The 16,147-nt window shown below is 55.6% G+C and overlaps 1 protein-coding gene across 2 annotated transcripts; it reads right to left on the reverse strand.

Moving 5' to 3' along the window:
- Positions 1-1,979: 1,979 nt before the first annotated feature.
- On the reverse strand, positions 1,980-15,777 carry LOC116942768 (protocadherin-10). Of its 2 annotated transcripts, none has more exons than XM_032955027.2 (5): positions 15,056-15,777; positions 8,417-11,253; positions 7,315-7,400; positions 6,423-6,628; positions 1,980-5,012 (listed from the first exon to the last, which is right to left on the reverse strand). In XM_032955027.2, exons 2-5 carry the CDS (start codon positions 11,174-11,176, stop codon positions 4,240-4,242), a joined length of 3,825 nt encoding a protein of 1,274 aa, XP_032810918.2. In that variant the 5' UTR covers positions 11,177-11,253; positions 15,056-15,777; the 3' UTR covers positions 1,980-4,239. The 2 variants fall into 2 exon arrangements, with proteins under 2 accessions (XP_032810918.2, XP_032810919.2); XM_032955028.2 differs by having other exon boundaries at positions 6,423-6,625; positions 15,056-15,776.
- Between the last annotated feature and the right edge of the window lie 370 nt (positions 15,778-16,147).

Here is a 16,147-nt window from a genome sequence, read left to right on the forward strand (position 1 = left end):
ACTGGCAAAAAAGAAAAACATGGATTTTTAATCTCCTAGAAATACTTACAGATTTCCCAGGATCAGCCGCCTCAAAGAGACGGACGGCCATGGTGAGACCAGGACAGGTGGCAACACGACCACTACCGCCTTCTTCACCAGCCACACCACAGCCACAGGTAAACTTCCACAAGGGCAACCGACTCTGTGGGCTGATATCCATCCGAGGCATGTGGCTCTACCGCTTTGCTTGTTTGGTTGTGCACAAGTGGCTCGTGGTATTCATGGATAAATTTCAGCTGCAACAGTCCGGTATGCTGCTCCAGCGATAATTTAATCACACTCAAAATATGTATTTATATTGGATCCAATGAGCTATAAAGCTCCTTTTCACAGATGTCCAGTAGAACATTATTATCCATCTTGTCTAATTTGTCCTCATGATACTACGGTGGAGTGATGCAGCGGTTTGTGCATGAAGAGTGCTTAGGGTTACCAGCTGTCCTAAAGGACAGTACTGTACTTCGCAATAAAGAGTACAATCTTAGAGGATTATTATAGATAGGATGTACCTGGTACTTTGGGTGGCAGTGCCTTACACAAAATCCTTAATCCAAACGGGCCTCGCAGCGAGCCAGAAAATATTGAGTGAGAAATTAAGCCCTGGTGGTATCCATGCAAGTTACTGTCTCTCCACAACTTCTGGTGACTCAGTGATACACAGATGAAGAAGGCTGCATATCACTGTCTTGTTTTTCTTGTGCACAGCCAAAAGGCCCACGATTGCATGGGGTTGGCATGTAGCGCCACTAAACCATAACACTCTTACAGAGCTCACGTCGGCCACCGACAGTCGATGGAATATATTCGCAGATGAAAAAAATATGGATTTATTTTTTTAAACCAAATTGCCATACTGATCTCGTGCAGATAATGTGTACGCATGAAACACGATATCCGTTGCTGCGCGCAGCACAGCTTATGCCACAAAAGTTGCGTGTCTGCGATATCCAGAGTTCAATGCATGCCTTGCACCGCAGAGGCCACATTCACAGTGGCTGGTTGTAGGCAGCTGGGCACACGTTGAGCACAGTGGTGTGCGCATTTGGGCAAGCCAGCATGTTGAGGTTCTGGCCCATTTTCACGATCCCATGATCAGCGTGAGTTAGGGCGCGATATGGTGCGCACAGAATCTAGGGTCTAAGCAGTGTGCTGGAGACTGAGAGCCCGTTTGATGTATATCCTATAACTAACCCACCTTTCTGTCAGACTTGTTTTTTGGTTATCTGATTTAGGCAGCTATCGATGAGAAGCACCTGACGCCATCAAAATGATGGGACCATATCGTGGTGTTTAACGAAGCGTTGAATGGCTGTGAACAATGGCTGCCCTGTTTTTTTTTTTTGGGGGGGGGGGGGCGGGGGTAGGCTTTTAATGTGACGCTCAAGTCCTCTACAAAATCACGGTCACAGCTGATGCTACCGTGTTCGGTCGATCCCCTTTCAAAAACAACAACAACAACGGTTTGTCCAGCTGATTCCCCCGCCGTTAAATCTCCGACGCGCCGTGCACCATCGGGTGTGTGTCGTCGTCCAGTTCAAACTCACATTTTTTTTTTGGGGGGGGGTGGGGGGCAAGGCTAAAATATGGTGGTGGTGGTGGTGGGGGGGGGGGGGGTGGCGTGCAGGCAACGTTTGAACGCTGTGTGAATAGCCGTCGGGGTAGGTATGCCGTTCCCGTGCTGTCTGGAGCTCGCCTAAAGTCTGATACCGAGAACCGGCGCCCTGCTGGCAACCCGCCCGTACAATGGTGTGTTGCTCGCGACATTCGGGGTCATCGGTGGTTATTGAGTGTGGCGCTGCATTAACCTTCGCGTATAGAATCTGCAGCGTGGCATAGGCACGGTCTAATGGATGGCATTTAAGGGCGATTGTGTTTTGTGAAGTCATCGTGTAGTGAGAGCAATTGTATGTCTAGAAATTATTGCACAGACTAGTAAGCACATTTTAGACTTTTTGTTTATTGAGTCAACTTTTAAGTTTGGTCGATTAAAATCATATCTTTATTCATTATTCCTTCTTTTAAAGGGTGGGAACAGCAAACAAAAAGTCTGAAAAAAAACTAATTAATTTTTGTCGATGTATCCCGTCATAATCTATGTAAAAGTACAGTGTCCATTTACACAAAAGTAAAACAGTTACGTAGGCAATCGGGGGGGGGGGGGGGGAGGTATACGACGTCACCTGTAGGAAGTGTGTTAATTGTACACTGGAACACTACGGCTATGCAGCAATGTTTATTTTGGGAATTCATGAAAAACATCACAAAGCGAACCACTCTGTTGTGTACAACGGCCAGTAAATAGAAGCCTCCTCCGTACCTTGCACCATTGGGCAGGCTTGCTTGCCACATGACATTGATCAATGTTACGCACTTATGAGGGCCTCTCCTCCTGGTCTAAGCTGAGAAATGTGATCGTATGCAACACATAATTTAAAATGAGTCGCAAACACCCACTATCCCAAAGAAGAGAAGCAGCTATTCGCGAAATATTTTTTTTGTTTTAATGTGTGCCATCGGCCGACTTATCCCACGAAGCTATTGACAGTCACAGCTCGGACGATGCCTATTTACCGCCGGATGAAGTTTTATTACAGAATATATCACATAGAGAGCACATCTTGAGTCCAAAAGGTCACCACAAGTTGTGAAATAGAAAAAAATTCAGTACCGATGGAGGAGTTGCTTTTTTCTGTTCTTCTTCCTAACATGTGATGTCCATCTGTCCATAGGGAGCGATAATCATGTAAGACATCTCCACGATTCCCTGCCGTTGCGATACAGTGTGTTTTTCACTGAAAAACAATATAATAGGTAGTGGGCATCCCTATAGAGGGACGCGCTTGTCTATACAATCTGCTCATTAGGACACAAAAATACTGTTAACTCAGTAATGTCTTCCTTTTGATGGATAGTACTTCAGCCAAGTGCTTACGCGTTTTCTTGTACTGTCCATTACCTTAATTTAGAAATGAGATTGTCATCGACCAAGACAAACAACAAACAACAAAATAGAGGAAATAAATAGGCTCCTCGCCATGAAACAAATGTTAATGGAAATGTCTAGCTCCATTTGAATTAGGTTCTTCTTTGGTCTACACACATACTGTAAATATGTAACTCGTAAAACGTGGATGGTGGCGTGAGAAAATTATGAAGGTGAAAGTGTGCAGCCCTGCAATTTCTTCAGTCGCGGCCAAAGCGCTGGCAAAACGGCGCCCCCACCGGAGGGAGCACCGGAGAGTCCCTTGGCCTACTCTTCCTGCGCCGGCCGCATATCTTGGAAGAGGTGCGGGGGGGAGGGGAGGTAACCCACAATTTTACCCCCCCCCCCCCCGCTAACATGTGACCTGTACATCAACTGACTGTGGTGGTGCACCCACAATTTATGCTGGCTGGGTGGACAGCAGAGGCCAAGGGTCATTGTAGAAACTTGCCCCCACACACACACACACATTGATTCCTCTCTGGTGTGCCGGGAGATCGAACTGGCAACCTCTTGTGTCTGTTGTGAGTGTGGATGCGGCATGAAATGGAACGTGATATAAAAAAGAACAAGGAAGCAGCTTCCTTCGGTACCGTTCGCTGCTCCAGGCTCCTTTGACACCAAAACTTCGTTGATGTTTATTGGTTTCCACCTCATATATAATAGTACATTGACACTGGGGGCAAGGGAATGTGGTTTTTTTATTCCTCCTCCTCTCTTTCAAGAATTTCAGATTCGTCTCCTTGCCGTCTTAGAGCACTGGCTGCAGTAGTCATTTCCGATGACACAGACCCGACTTGTTCGATTCACGGCAATTTTGGACACGCAAATCAGCGGTGTCCATAACGAGTGATGAGCGCGGTGTGAACGCCACTTTCTGTCTTGTGCTGCCCGTGAAAAAGATCCAATCAAGCTCGCCCCTTCTCCTTTTGTTATGATGATTGCTCCCCCGCCCCCTACCACGTATATATTCTTTATTACAGTGTTGTTATTATTATCATTATTGTTGTGCCTCAACCCACAGGGTGTCACAAATATATCCACATTCTTGTGCGTGTGGCATCCTCAACCCTTTCTGGGAAACGTCCCGTAAAACATCAGCCAATCGCCCCGGTGGCGATGCACCCCCATTGCTGACCACGTGGCTTTCCCTTTCTCGCTCTCTCTCTCGCTCGGCTGCTAGGTCCAGCGCACAGGTAACCTGCCGCGGCTCTTCAGGAAGCGGAGTCCCTCAGAAGCTGTTCGATCTCGGCCACGACCTGCGTGGCGTCCAGACCCTCCCCCCGCGTGCCGTGCCTCTCCCAGCTGGCCAGCATGGCGGGCTCGGCGTCGGCCTCTTCCAGTTCGGCGCTCGAGGGCTCCGGTATTGGAGCGAGCCGTCTGGCGGAGAAGGGCAGGCTCGTCGGGGCGAGGTGCGCGTTGTTCAGCGGCGCCGGCGCGACATTGTTGGGTACCGACGGGCCGGCGCACTCTTGGCACGCCATCGAGGCGCTGCCATCGCTGCCGTCGCTGGGCGTCGTCGTCGACTTGCTGCCGCCGCCGCTGTTGCCGTTGTTGCCGTTGCGGTCGGCGTTCGGGTGCCGCGGGGGGCTCTTTGCGGCCGCGCCGGCGGCGTACGGGGCAGAGTCCAGACGCAGCGTGTTCGGACGTGACCCCGGCACCGGCGGCCGCTCGGCGGACGAGCCGGGGGCGTTCGCGGCGGGGCTGGCGAAGGAGAGGTAAGGCCGGGAGGTGGCGCCGGGGCTCGGGGTGGGCGCCCCGTCCGAGTCGTCCTTGCCGAACGTGGAGAACGTGCGCCGGGGGAAGTCGCGGTGGGGGCCGCCCGCGGGGGCGTCGCCCGTCGTCACGGCCACGTAGACCCCCTCGTGGCACGCGCCGCCGCCGCCGGGCCTGCCCTCGGCTCCGTTGAAGGCGGGCATCCAGCACCGGTCCGAGTGGCCCAGAACCTTGCACTCGGGAGTGCAGTTGGAGTGGACGTCGCCGTCACCTGCAAGAGATTGCGACGTCTTCACTGCCACGCTGCATTGCCCGAGTCGTCATCGTCGTGAGCCACGGCCAATCCACTGCTGCGTGAACGCCTCCCCAAACCGCCGCTGCCACCGCCTTTTCTGTACGTGCGTACGTATGTTGAACTTCTGTCACACTGTACATAGCCAACCACGCCAATCGGAGGATTCTCAGAATCCTGCGATATAATAATCGCACAGGGATGATTTTGTCGCTCCAGCTCTATTCTCGGACGAGCTTCCATACTTTGACCACTGCGACTCCACCGTTATTCTTGACCATCGGCCACATTCCCCTATGAGCAAAGTGTCCTTCCCAAGCCCGCTTAACTTTCCCCACGGTTTGAATTACGTCATTATCCTCGCGTTTCTCTTTCTAGTCGCTATTGTCACACTTCATGTTTCTCGGCGTAGATGCGCGGCAGAGATGCGTGCTTGATGGCACGTTTCCCGAGTTTGCCTGTTCCATCTTAATCCTGACACCCGAGTTGTAACTTCCCCTCAAAATACAGCCTCCAGTTCTCTCTATTGTTTGCTGAAGTTTTCTTCGCGCGTAACACTCACCCTCTATGTAGTCATCTCATCCCCATTTGCGAATAGTCGCCATTGTGTGAAGGAATGTGCAACGAGTACGAATGGGGTTTCACAACAACAACAAGATTATTCTTATAGAATTCACCGATATTCCGAACGGTGAAAGAAAACAAATGTCAAAAGGGTTTTTTTGCACGTGCAACTGAAAAACACAGCGTCCATGACATGGGTCCTGTGATATTGGTCTTTTAAACGTGTGATTATTTTTGGTTCTCTCTCTTGTTTTTCGCTTGCTTGGCTCAATTCTACATTCATTTTCAGCTGGATAATCTAGATTAGATACCATACACACATATATATGAAAAAGCCACTCGGCAATAAATAGCGCGGCATATAATTAATGCATTAAATAATAATGCTTTATGTGTGGCTTTGCATGCATTAGCACGCTTCGAGCAATGCGATTAAAACATTCTGCTCGTCCCAGAGATGTAATGAAAATTTCCACTTTTTATGCTTATCACAAGGGTTGTGTGGGGAGAGAGCGAGAGGGGAGAGAGCGAGAGCCTTCGCCTGGGCCTCTGCGCATCTTCGAACGGCATCAAAGCTTGGCACGAATCTCGTGCGCTGTGAAAACGCATTATGGACCCTCCACGCTCCGCTGCCCTTGCACCAGCGATCAAATAGATGCATGAAAATATACAAGCGCAATTCCGTTTATCTGCGCAGATTTTACGGAAGGGGGGGGAGGGTGGTGGGTGGGCGGGGGGTGGGTGGGGGCCGCCCTGGCAGGCATTGTTCTTCCGAGCGACGAACCGGACGCCCCCCCCCCCACCACACGCTTGCCGCGCCGGTACCTTGCTCTTCCCGAGGCCCGGCGGCGGCGGCGGCGGCGGCGCCGTCGTCAGTACAGCCACGCTGTGGCTGCAGCGGGACGGTCTCCTTGGCCGCCACCTCGCTGTAGGAGCCACGCGTCGTGTCCTGGTCGCTGTCCCCCGGGTCGCTGTCCCCATGCCCGCTGTCCTTGAAGCTGAGCCGGTCCGCCTCCTTGCACGAGAGGCTGCTGGCCAGGGAAAAGGGGGGTGGGCGGGGGGGGGGGGGGACATTCTTGATTGTGAACTGGGTCAGATGGCGCTGCTGCAAGCTTACAAAGAGGTTGAGTGTCCAAGCGCGTCCAGAGATTCCTGGAGCGAGTCCCAAATCCTTTCAAACGCTGTCATGTGCCGTATTAGGAGAGAGTTGTATATGAGGTAAAGGATATTTTCAGACGTTACGGTTGTGCCGGGCCCGCTGAGTTTTTTTATTTTCTGAAAAAAATAAATGCCTTACATTCTTTTGATGTGAATAGACACACGCTCCACATTGTGCCAACAAGGCTCCGGATAACAATGAGCCAAGGCCAAAACAGTGAGCTTTTAAACTTTCTAACTGAAGGCGATAGTCGCCAGCGTTTATTTTTCAGATTGATAGGCATTGGAATTTTTTTTTTTATGTTGGATTTCCCACAATCGGCATTTAATAGAACGCTTGTCGCATTCCAACTGTTTAGCATTTGGCAGGAAATATGGCCACCTGAAAACACGGGATTCTGCCAACGCACAATACTGCCTTCCCATTGCTCCTCTCCCGTGGTGTTGTTATTGACATTAGCTTCGTCTGCAAATTACCAGCGCAAAACGGAACTTAATTTCGAGGCCAGGTGCTGAAAATATTACGGGTTTGCGTGTGCGCGACATGTTAAACGCTCACCTTCTAGACGACTGCTGCTGCTGCTGTTGCTGCTGCTGCTGCTGTCGATTGAAATGGTTGTTGGGCTCCAAGAAAAAGCGAGACCTCTGCAAAAGAGCAACGGGGCATGCCATCGTCATTAACGCGCTTCGAATTCACGATCGCGTACGGGCAGGCGCTGCGTATGTGCACGTGCAATTTGTTAGTTTTGTATATCGACACTACATGACATTTCCTTCGCTTCAATTCTCACCACGGAAGATTGCAACATTCACCATTTTGTTCAGTAACAGGAACAATCCGTACGAAGCAGGGTTATTGTGCCAACGTTAGCGCCTGACGCCTGGCCACGAATGGGAACGCAGACTCTGAACCCCTTGTATAGAGAGCGCAAGCTCGTACGTGAAGCTCGCCAAAAGGAGCGCTCGGATCTCAGCAAGCGTAATGATGGCAATCCGTATTCTTCGAATGTGCCTCCTCATTATATCCGCTTCTGAGTCTCTTAAACATCTGCCACCAGCAGATCCCACGGACTCCTGGGTCCCCCCCACCTCCCCCCCCCCCCCCCACCCGTCGTGTTGCTCAGCCCTCGCCAGTCCGAGCGGCAAATGCGATCAACATATGCCCGCTGATGGACGCACTCTGCACTTGGTTCCCTTGGGGACGTTGGTTTGCGTAGAGGTCGAACCATGAACCCACCACCCCACCCCCACCCCCGCCCCCCCCCCCGGTATTGTACTTCCTCTATTCAGTTGCTTCACATTATAATTGCTAACCGGAGCAAAACGCATGGAGATGAAATTTCAGCAAAGTCAATCAGTTATACACAATGCGCCTATATTTGATACTTGATTGCAATTTAATAACACGGACAGTCTACGGAGATGTGTATGGAACAAAAATTAATTATTTCCCCCTCCCCGTGCACGCTGCATTGTGCGTAACGCACACTTGGTGGAGGGGGGGTGGGGGGATGATGAATCGTGATGGATGATTGATTTTCGATATTTATGAAGTCATTGCCGGGGCAGTCGCGGAGGGAGAATTCAGCGGAGAGTACTTCGCGGGCCTCCCCGGGCCCGCGCGGTAATTTAAAAAAATGGGGCCGTCTCGCATCGTTCACCTGTGCGGCGGGCTGCGCGAAGCCGCCTAGCAGCAGGTCAGGCTGGCCAGACACACCGTTGAGAGCGTGGCACGGCAGGGGCTTGCGAGGCGCTGGCGCCGCAGACGAGCCGTAGGCGGGCGCGGGCGCCTTGCGGTACATGGCGGCGTCGTCCCCGCGCGCGTCCCCGGAGCCGCGCGTGCCGCCCGCCGTCTCCGAGGGCAGGAACGACTGGTACTCGTAGGTGTGCAGCGCGATGACCGAGGCCAGATCGGCGTCGGAGCCCGCCTTGCTGCAGGCGGCCGCCTCCAGCTCGTTGCGCACCAGCGTCACGTCGTTCTTGCGCGGGCTCGGCTGCGCGCTGGACTCGGCGGCCGCGCGGCAGTTGTAGGTGCGCATCTCCTTGTTCTCCCGCTTGCAGCGCAGCGCGATCATCACCATGGCCACGAGCAGGACGCACGACACGGCGCCCAGCGCCACGATCACGATGAACGACGTCGTGAAGGCGCCGTCCGCCCCGCCGGCGCCGCCCCCGCCGGCGCCGCCGCCGCCGCCGCCGACATCGTCGCCGGAGCTGCCCAGGAGCCGGCCCTCGGGACGCGCGTCCGTGACGAGCACGCGCACCGTGGCCGTGGCAGTGAAGGCCGGCTCGCCCCCGTCGCGCACGGCGATGGCCAGCTCGTGCCGCGCGTGCTCGTAGGGCAGCGCCCGCGCCGTGCGCACGTCCCCGTTGGAGGCGTCGATCCGGAAGAGGCCACGGTCGTTGCCGCGTGCGATCGAGTAGCTCAGTCGGGCGTTCTCGTTGCCATCGCCGCCGTCCCCGTCGCCGCCGCCGGCGCCGTCGTCGTCGGACGCGCGCACCTGCGTGACGAGCGTGCCGGCGCGGGCGCCCGGCGCCACGTACACGTCGGCCGTGCCGTTGGCGTCGAGCGGCGGCGCGACGACCACCGGCGCGTTGTCGTTGACGTCGCCGATGACGAGCGCCACGGCCGCCTCGCCGCGCAGAGGCGGCGCTCCGTTGTCGCGCGCCTGCACGCGGAACTCGAGGCGGCGCGCGTGCTCGTGGTCGAAGGCACGCAGGGCGTAGAGGGCGCCGCTCGCCGGGTTGATGGACACGTAGGTGAACACCGACATGCCGTCGATCTGCGAGTCCACGATGGAATAGGCGACCTGCGCGTTCTGCTGCGCGTCCGAGTCGCTGGCGCTCACCGAGCCGATGTAGGCGCCGGGGATGTTGTTCTCGGGCACGTGCAGCTCGTAGGCGGAGCGGGAGAAGCGCGGCGCGTTGTCGTTCTCGTCCGTGACGCGCACCGCGAACGTCTTGACCGACACGAGCGGCGGCACGCCGTTGTCCCGCGCCACCACCGTCAGGTTGTACTCGGCGGCCGCCTCGCGGTCCAGCTGCGTCGCCGTCACCAGCGTGTAGTCCTCGCCCCCGTCCGAGGCGCGCAGCGCGAACGGCAGCGCCGCGCCGGGCCCCACGGCCGACGCGCCCTCGAGGGTGCAGCTCACGCGCCCGTTGGCGCCCGAGTCGCGGTCCTTCACGCGGACGAAGGCCACGAAGGCGCCGGGTGGCACCCCTTCAGACACGCTGATGACGGCCGCGCCGCCGGCGCCGCCGCCGCCGGCGCCGCCGCCGCCGCCGGCGCCGCCGCCGGCGCCGGCGCCCTGGCCGAGGATGAGCACCTGCACGTCGGGCGCGTTGTCGTTCACGTCGAGGATGCGGACGAGCACCTCGCCGTGCACGGGGATGGAGTTGGGCCCCCGGTCGCGCGCCTGCACGTAGATCTCGTAGGCGTTGGCCTCCTCGTAGTCGAGGGCGCCCTTGAGCGTGACGCGGCCCGAGCGCGAGTCCACCGCGAAGAGGTCGCGCACGCGCGGCGCCACGTGCGCCCCCAGCGCGTACACCACCTCCCCGTTGGCGCCCTCGTCAGGGTCCGACGCGTTGAGCTGCACGACGGGCGTGCCCACGGGCGCGTTCTCGGGCACGCGCGCCTGGTACACGGGCCGGTCGAACGTGGGCGCGTTGTCGTTGGAGTCGAGGACGCGCACGGTCAGCAGGGTGGTGCCGGTCAGCGGCGGGTGGCCCCCGTCGAGCGCCGTGAGCACGTACGTGTGCACGGCCTGGCGCTCGCGGTCCAGCGCGCGGCGCACCACCAGCACGGGCGCGCGGGCGGCGCCGCCGCCGCCGCCGCCCGCCGGCTGCACGTCGAGGGCGAAGGCGCCGTCGTCGGGCTCCATCGCGTAGCGCCGCAGCGCGTTGGCGCCCGCGTCCGGGTCGCGGGCGCCCTCCAGCAGGAACCGCGTGCCGGCGGCGGCGCTCTCGGTGATCTCGAGGAGGGCGCTCTCGGCCGGGAAGCGCGGCGCGTGGTCGTTGACGTCCAGCACGTCGACGTGGACGCGCGCCAGCTCCGTGGGCCGGTCCAGGACGGCCTCCAGCAGGAGGGCGCAGCCCGAGTCGCCGGCCGCCCGGGGGCACACGGCCTCGCGGTCGAGGCGCCCGCGCACCCGCACCTCGCCGCTGTCGGCGCTCACGACGAGGTAGTCGGAGGCGTTGGTGCCCTGCAGCGCTCGGAATCCGCGCGCGTGCAGTTGCGCGGGGGTGAGGCCCAGGTCGCGGGCCAGGTTCCCCACGAGCGTCCCCGGCGGCTCCTCTTCGCGCACCGAGTAGCGCAGGGCCGACGAGTGGGCGGAGGCCTGGGCGGCGGCGGCGGCGGCGGCGGCGGTGACGGCACAGCGCAGGCAGCACAGGCAGAGGAGGGCGGCGCGTAGAGGATCCATTTCCCCGGGGCAGGGCGCGCCGGGGCACGACGCGCGGTGAAGATCGACCGTCGAGCTGCGTGCGTGGACAGCGCCGGCTGAGGAATCAGAATTGCGGGGAGATAAAGGGGGAGGGTCGGGCAGGAACAAGGAATGATTAATGAAAATGACAAAAACAGGTTATGGGGAAACAGGTTATGGGGGCGGGGGGAAATGAACCTGTGAATTGTGCTTTTTAATGCAGATATTTTCAGTTGTTGAAAATGACGTGAAAATGTAAAAATGAATTATGCATAATCAATAGCTATTACCAGAATGAATGGGGGTGCTAATTTTTTCTTTCAGTGTCCGAAACATTGCGTGCCATTCACACAATTCGAAGGTCGCGAACCGCAGGGTGCAATCTGCGACCGCGTTTGTGCGACGCCTCGCCGCAGCCGCCGCGAGAGGCCCCCTCCAATCAGGGGCGCATTGTTCAGCCCAATTTGTACCGCCGGTGAGCACGGCCGAATCTCCCGTTCACTCTCCAAGGGGCCGCTTTCCGTTCACTTCCCCGGGCTCTCGACGATGCGAAGTCAAACGGTGCAGCATTGGTGGCAGGCGCGCGGTCACATGTGGTCATGCCACGTACGGATCGCCGGAATGCGCCCGCGTTTAACGCTACGAGCTAATGCGGAGCGTTGTAAAATGTTGCCCCCACCGAATAGAGTCGTGGTTGTTCCAAGCAAAGTGACAAACGTGGGGGATATTTAGGTCAACGTATGCGCGTTGACAAGGCCGTTGGGTTTTCTTTTAATCGTGCCCTACTCATGAGTACGTCAGACTCCCCTCCAGCTTGTCGTGGCCAAAGCCATTGTTACACTTGAGCAGCGTGAACAACAACAACAACAAAAACCATCGGCCCAAATTTCCATTCATTGCGAGAGTGGAGGAATGGAAATGGTGGAATGGAGCGGTCGTGCATCGCACGTAGCACGACATACTCTCTCACACTCGGGGAGAGGTGGGGGCAACATGGGCCAGAGACACGGTGGCCGACACACAACATTCATCGTAAAAATATGTGTTTTGTAAACGGGCTCGTGTATCAGATTACGCGTGTCCGGTATCACTAGTCAGCAGAATAGGAAGCATATAAAACAAACAGTGGATAGCTAAAAGCCATATGAAGCTACATACTTATTAGTGTACCCCTTGCAGCAACAATCTAGTTAATTGCTCTCATATATATATCAGTTTGCAGGTAATTGACAATTACTGACATTTACATCAGGCTGTAGCCATGGCAGCCATTTGTACCGCGTTACACACCAAGCGTCGGTATAACGGGCCGTCATTGAAGTTCGTAGCCCTAGAATAACCCAACACTTAAACGGTGATATTTAAAACACGGTACAACGTCGCATATCTGCTCGCTGGGGACTTAAGGTATATGCGGATGAGGTGAAGAGTTCAGATATGCAAACATCTATTTGAAGTCGCATTTACACTGTGCACAACGCACCACTGCTGAGTCCGGGCGGATATGCGACGTTGTGCTGAAATGACAACGTCTATAAAGTGGCAATACGATGCGGCGGTGGTCACAACGCTGCCAATGGGCAGGCTGCAGCCCGTTGGGACACTATTACATTAATCATTATCTACAGGCTCGCTGACAGGTGTTGTTGAGTTTTGCAAGATAGGCGGTAAATGCGAAATCAATGGGAGAAATATTTGATCCCAACGCCGACCCGTGCACTTCCGTGCGCGTGATGAAGCTAAGGGTCGGCCCACCCCTCCGTGGTTTTTAATTCGAAATCGCATCTCCATACGGGGCGCAGCGCTCCGTCGGTCTCTACAATAAAGCGCTCCCGTTCGGTCCAAGAAACAATAACCATAAACAAGGAGGGGAGGATGGCTCTGGCGCAATCATTAAACTGCGAGGACAAAAAAAAACCAACCGTGAAATTAACAGTATCTTCGCCACCACCTGGACGCTAATTAAACACAGCGCACGTCGGAAAGAGAAGTAATCAGGTTATGCCACCAAGAGGCAGCGCGGTGCTGTTCTGGAGTGCACCTCAAGTAGACCCAACGACATCTACAAGATCGGAAATCATAAATTATCACGAAAGCATGCGCCCGAAAAGCGCACGAGGCGTACGCATGGGCTGAGGCATTAGCAGCGCAAGGTTTCCCTTGCCGTAAGTTAAATGGTTGTGTAAACGCGTGTTAGTGGGAATAGCGCTGTGCCAAGTCCCCATAGGGCATCGCGTGCAGTGTGCTACAAACCACGCGCGCGCTACACACAGTGCCGAATAAAATACTCAGGCGCGCTAATCCGGCCGCGAGATTGCTGGCTTGGCTCACTGAGCAGCAGGCAGCGGCTTCGCCCTTTTTACCACAGGCCAGGGTGGTTGGTATCCGTCGGGTATATTTATTTTTGGCAGGAGTAGCAAACAACCAAAAAAAAGTGTGAAATTATCCCGACTGGAAATCAGTCCAACGGAATCAATTTTCATGATAGATTTAATCCTTGGCCTTATCAATAATAGAGCACCACACATTCATTTTATTACGTCTCGGACTCCCTTTCGCATTTGATTTCAGGGTTCCCTTCCATTTCGTTCCTCGTGGCTCATTCATTTCCTGGCATTTAAGATGCGAATAGAAAGTAAACGAAACGCTCGCTTTTGTGTCGACGCCGTCCGCTCGCCGGGAATCGGTCGTCTTAACATCCCAGGACCACACGCAATATTGGCATGCTTCGCTGAATTCTCAAATGTGTTGATAAGGCATCTGTGTTTTGTCGAGGCGTGTGGTCAGAATTCAAATGAAGACCTATGGAAAACCCACGCCCCCACCCCACCTTCTCCTCCCCCCCCCCTCCGCTCCTCAGTCCCCAATGACTTTTAATAAGGCGTCTTATTGTCGCAAGAGGCAGTGTCCTTTATCATGTTCATATCCGACAATACCGAGTGGATAAGACATCTGGACGAGATAAAGTTGGCTGTAAAGGCCGTGCGCACTAAGTGATACAGGGAGGCGTGTGTACACACATTGATTACATAATGAACACGTTTCGGAATAACCTGAAATCAAAGTTGCTCGAGATGACGCGCTGGACCCTGAAAAAAAATAGTTTTGTAGCCAAATAAAAAAGGGGGAAAAGAACTCAACGAGGGTACGCGCTTGCTCAAAAAATAAAATAGTCACGGCCATGATCGCTTTGTCTTAAAAACAACAACAACAAAGCCATGGGATTGGGTATAGTTTGTGAAAGAGCACGACGCCGCGCTGAGTAGAATGACAATTACAATTTCACGAGATAACAAAAAGCAGAGTGATGTAGCCTCGCGGATTGTCTGGGCGCCGTCATTGGCGCTCGGAGAGAGCCGGGCTGTGGGGTGGTGGTGGGTGACAGCGTCCTCAGTGGAGCGCAGTGAAGCCACGTTCGAGCGCCAGTGCGTCTTGCGCTTGCTACTGAACGCGCTAAGACCAACGAATGAACAGAGAATGGCATTACACCCCGTCCATTCGCGTGGTGGGGATTTGCGTTGGCTCGCCATCGTCTTACCTTCCCGTACACTCGGTGCCGAAACGCGCCGCGCACACACACCCAAGAGACACCATGAACAACAAACAGCCCCCCCCCCCCCCATGAAGCTATTTGGCATGCTGTTGGAACAAGTGCTTTTAACGAGCACCTACGAAGGCCGAGTACAGCAAGCAACCATGCCGGGCCGCCTTTATCTCCCTAAATTGTGAATAATTTCGGAATTAAATTATTTACAAAACCGCACCACCGGGTTGAGTCGACCCGGGTGGGGGGGGGGGGGAATTCCAGCACCGCTTTGCTGACATTCGCCACTGATCTCGTTGCGCGGACACAAACTCGCAGCGGGCACAGATTCTTACCCCGTTCTCGACGGCGACGCGTACACTTGGAGAACTCTGCTCGCCGGCTCCTTGGGACGGCGGTGGCTTGAAGGGTCCTCGCTCTCGATGTTTATTCCTCCACGGCCCCTCGGGAGGGTGACTTACGGGCGAAACGCATCATCTCACGCGAGCCCGGAGCCCGGAGGAGTCGGGACGGAGCGCAGTGAAGGATGGTGAGTTTCTCTCCCTCTGGCACTCTGTCTCTCTCCTTGCCTCTCTCGTTCCCCGTCAGCGCACTCGCCCAGAGCGCACAACACTCGGTGCCGAATTAATTGTCAAGGGACCCGCGCACGCGGGGCTTTGCGGGAAATTAATTACGATTAATATTATTATTTTATTGCCGCTACGGGATTGAATTGCCGTCGACCTGCACAGTTGCAGGCGGCGGTGGCGGTGGAGAATAATAATAATAAAAAAACTATTAAGCAAAGGGTAGTAAGGATGACAAACGAGAGAGAGAGTGAAGAGCAGAGTCTTGGGTGCTGTCCCAAATGCGGCGGGTCTCGGTGTTTGGGAGCGCATTCGAATCCCGTCAGCGGGCGAGATGAGCGCTTTAGCTCAGACGCAGCAGCCTATTGCGGTGAGACACACGCGCTCGGAGCCAATCACGGCCCTCTCCGTCCTTGCTTGTGGCCATCCCACCATTATCCATTCCTCTCTCTCTCTCTCCTCCTCTCTCCTCTACAGTTCCCCCACCCCAAACCCTCGCTACCCTCCCTCACTCACTTCCCCACTCGCTCCCTCCGTCCCTTACCCCCCCCCCCATCATCCCACCCTCCTCCTTTCTCCCTCGCTACCATCTGTCACGGCTGGGGGAGAGAAACGACGGCGGGATTTGGATGAGTGATGAATGGGGAGGACGCGCCAGGCTTGCCACCCGCTGTCGTGCGCGTGGAAGGGCCGGTGTGCTTTGCTAAATACGCCGCTGCACGGCGCGGCGCTACAGGTCACCCTGGTGGAACGGAGCTCCCTGCACGGCACATGTCCGGAGACTCGCTGCGGAGATCCATCACTGAAGCGGCATGCTCACTGTAACCGGTTTCTCTCATCGCCCCCCCCCACCCAGCCACC

The sequence above is a fragment of the Petromyzon marinus genome, chromosome 16 (assembly GCF_048934315.1).
Source record: "Petromyzon marinus isolate PM22_M1 ecotype Great Lakes invasive population chromosome 16, UKy_Petmar_22M1.pri1.0, whole genome shotgun sequence".
In the NCBI taxonomy this organism is placed as follows: domain Eukaryota; kingdom Metazoa; phylum Chordata; class Hyperoartia; order Petromyzontiformes; family Petromyzontidae; genus Petromyzon; species Petromyzon marinus.